This window comes from Belonocnema kinseyi, chromosome 1 (genome assembly GCF_010883055.1).
Source record: "Belonocnema kinseyi isolate 2016_QV_RU_SX_M_011 chromosome 1, B_treatae_v1, whole genome shotgun sequence".
NCBI lineage: Eukaryota > Metazoa > Arthropoda > Insecta > Hymenoptera > Cynipidae > Belonocnema > Belonocnema kinseyi.
The window spans coordinates 183,469,828-183,471,176 of NC_046657.1; the positions used below are offsets into that span (position 1 = coordinate 183,469,828).

At 49.1% G+C, this 1,349-nt stretch overlaps 1 protein-coding gene across 1 annotated transcript; it reads right to left on the minus strand.

Annotated features, from left to right (window-relative positions):
- Positions 1-829: 829 nt before the first annotated feature.
- LOC117181612 lies at positions 830-1,237 on the minus strand. The gene has a single exon (XM_033374479.1). It carries the CDS (start codon positions 1,235-1,237, stop codon positions 830-832), a length of 408 nt encoding a protein of 135 aa, XP_033230370.1.
- Positions 1,238-1,349: the final 112 nt, after the last annotated feature.

Sequence of the window (1,349 nt, forward strand, 5' to 3'; positions counted from 1 at the left end):
TAAAATTTCGGATGAACAAAAATGATTGTGTTGGCGGTTATACAAGAGAAAAAAAGAAAAAGATATATGATACAATGTTGATCGGAATTTTGCTCTACTCACGTCATCCTCGACTACCATGTGTCGTACCGCGCCGGTTGCGTTGAACCGGATCTTGCATCGTAGGTTCCGGTTTCGTACGCGGAAACGGAGCGTTCCTTGGGGCACCTGGTATGTTGTTCCGTCCGGGAACGTGACCCTGTACTCCGATACCGTGGGTTCTCCTGTGCAGGGTTCCTCTCTGGTTTTAGATTGTGCTGGTTGTTGGTCGGGTGTTTTTGTTTCTGTAGGGGGGCTGAGTGTGATGACGGGGATCCATTCCTGACATTTATCTTGTGCTGGCGGCGCTGGTTGTTGCCTTCAGAACGGTGGTACGTTGACGTTGGCAATGCTCGTTAGGCGGGGTTTTTTCGCGGTTGAGATGCACGCTGTCTGTCGTCGTATTTTGCCGGCATTGTTTGGCTCGGCTGGTTTGCTTGGTTTTGATGTGGCTGGTGTGGTGTCACTTGTCTCGTAGATAGGTCCCACCTCTCGGAATGGGACTCCGTTGCGGGTGGGGGATTTCTGGTGAGGTGGTGGTAAGCGACTTGCGTTTATCCGTTTGGTAGTAAGGGTCCTCGTTGTATGGCCTGAGGTCCTTTACGTGGTTGTGTCTGCTAAATTTACCCTTTTCGTTTTTCACGTCGAATATCACGCCCGAAATTCGTTTTACTACGGTAAACGGCCCTTCGAATTTTTCTGCCAGCTTTGCATTAAGGTTGTTGGCGTTGCTGGAGAGAAAGTGTGTCTTTTAAAGTACTTTTTCTCCGATTTCGGGTGCCCATTTGCGACGTCTTAGATTATAGTGTCCCTGTTGCTTTTGGAAGTTACTTGCTATGACGTTTTGAGCTAGTTCCAGTGCTGCCTGAATGCTTTCAATGCGGTGCTGGTGTTTCCGGTTGCTTGCTAACGCGGTTTCGTGCGCAAGACTTTCTGGTACGTGGAATTCACGACCGCAATTCAGGTATGCGGGTGTGAATCCCGTTGACGTGCTGGGTGCCGTATTGAACACGAATTGCAGCTCTGGTAGATAGAGGTCCCATGTTTTTTGTGATTTCTTGATGTTCTGTGCAATCATCGTTTTGAGGACTCTATTTGCTCGTTCTAGTGGGTTGCACTGGGGTGTGTACGGTGGTGTAAGGCGATGTTTGATGTGCATGTCTTGAAGCAGTTGTTTCACTTCCTTTCCTATAAATTGCCGTCCATTGTCTGAGACGATAGTGCGGGGGCAGCCGTGGCGGAGGCAGATTTGGTCTTTGATGCTGGTTGCT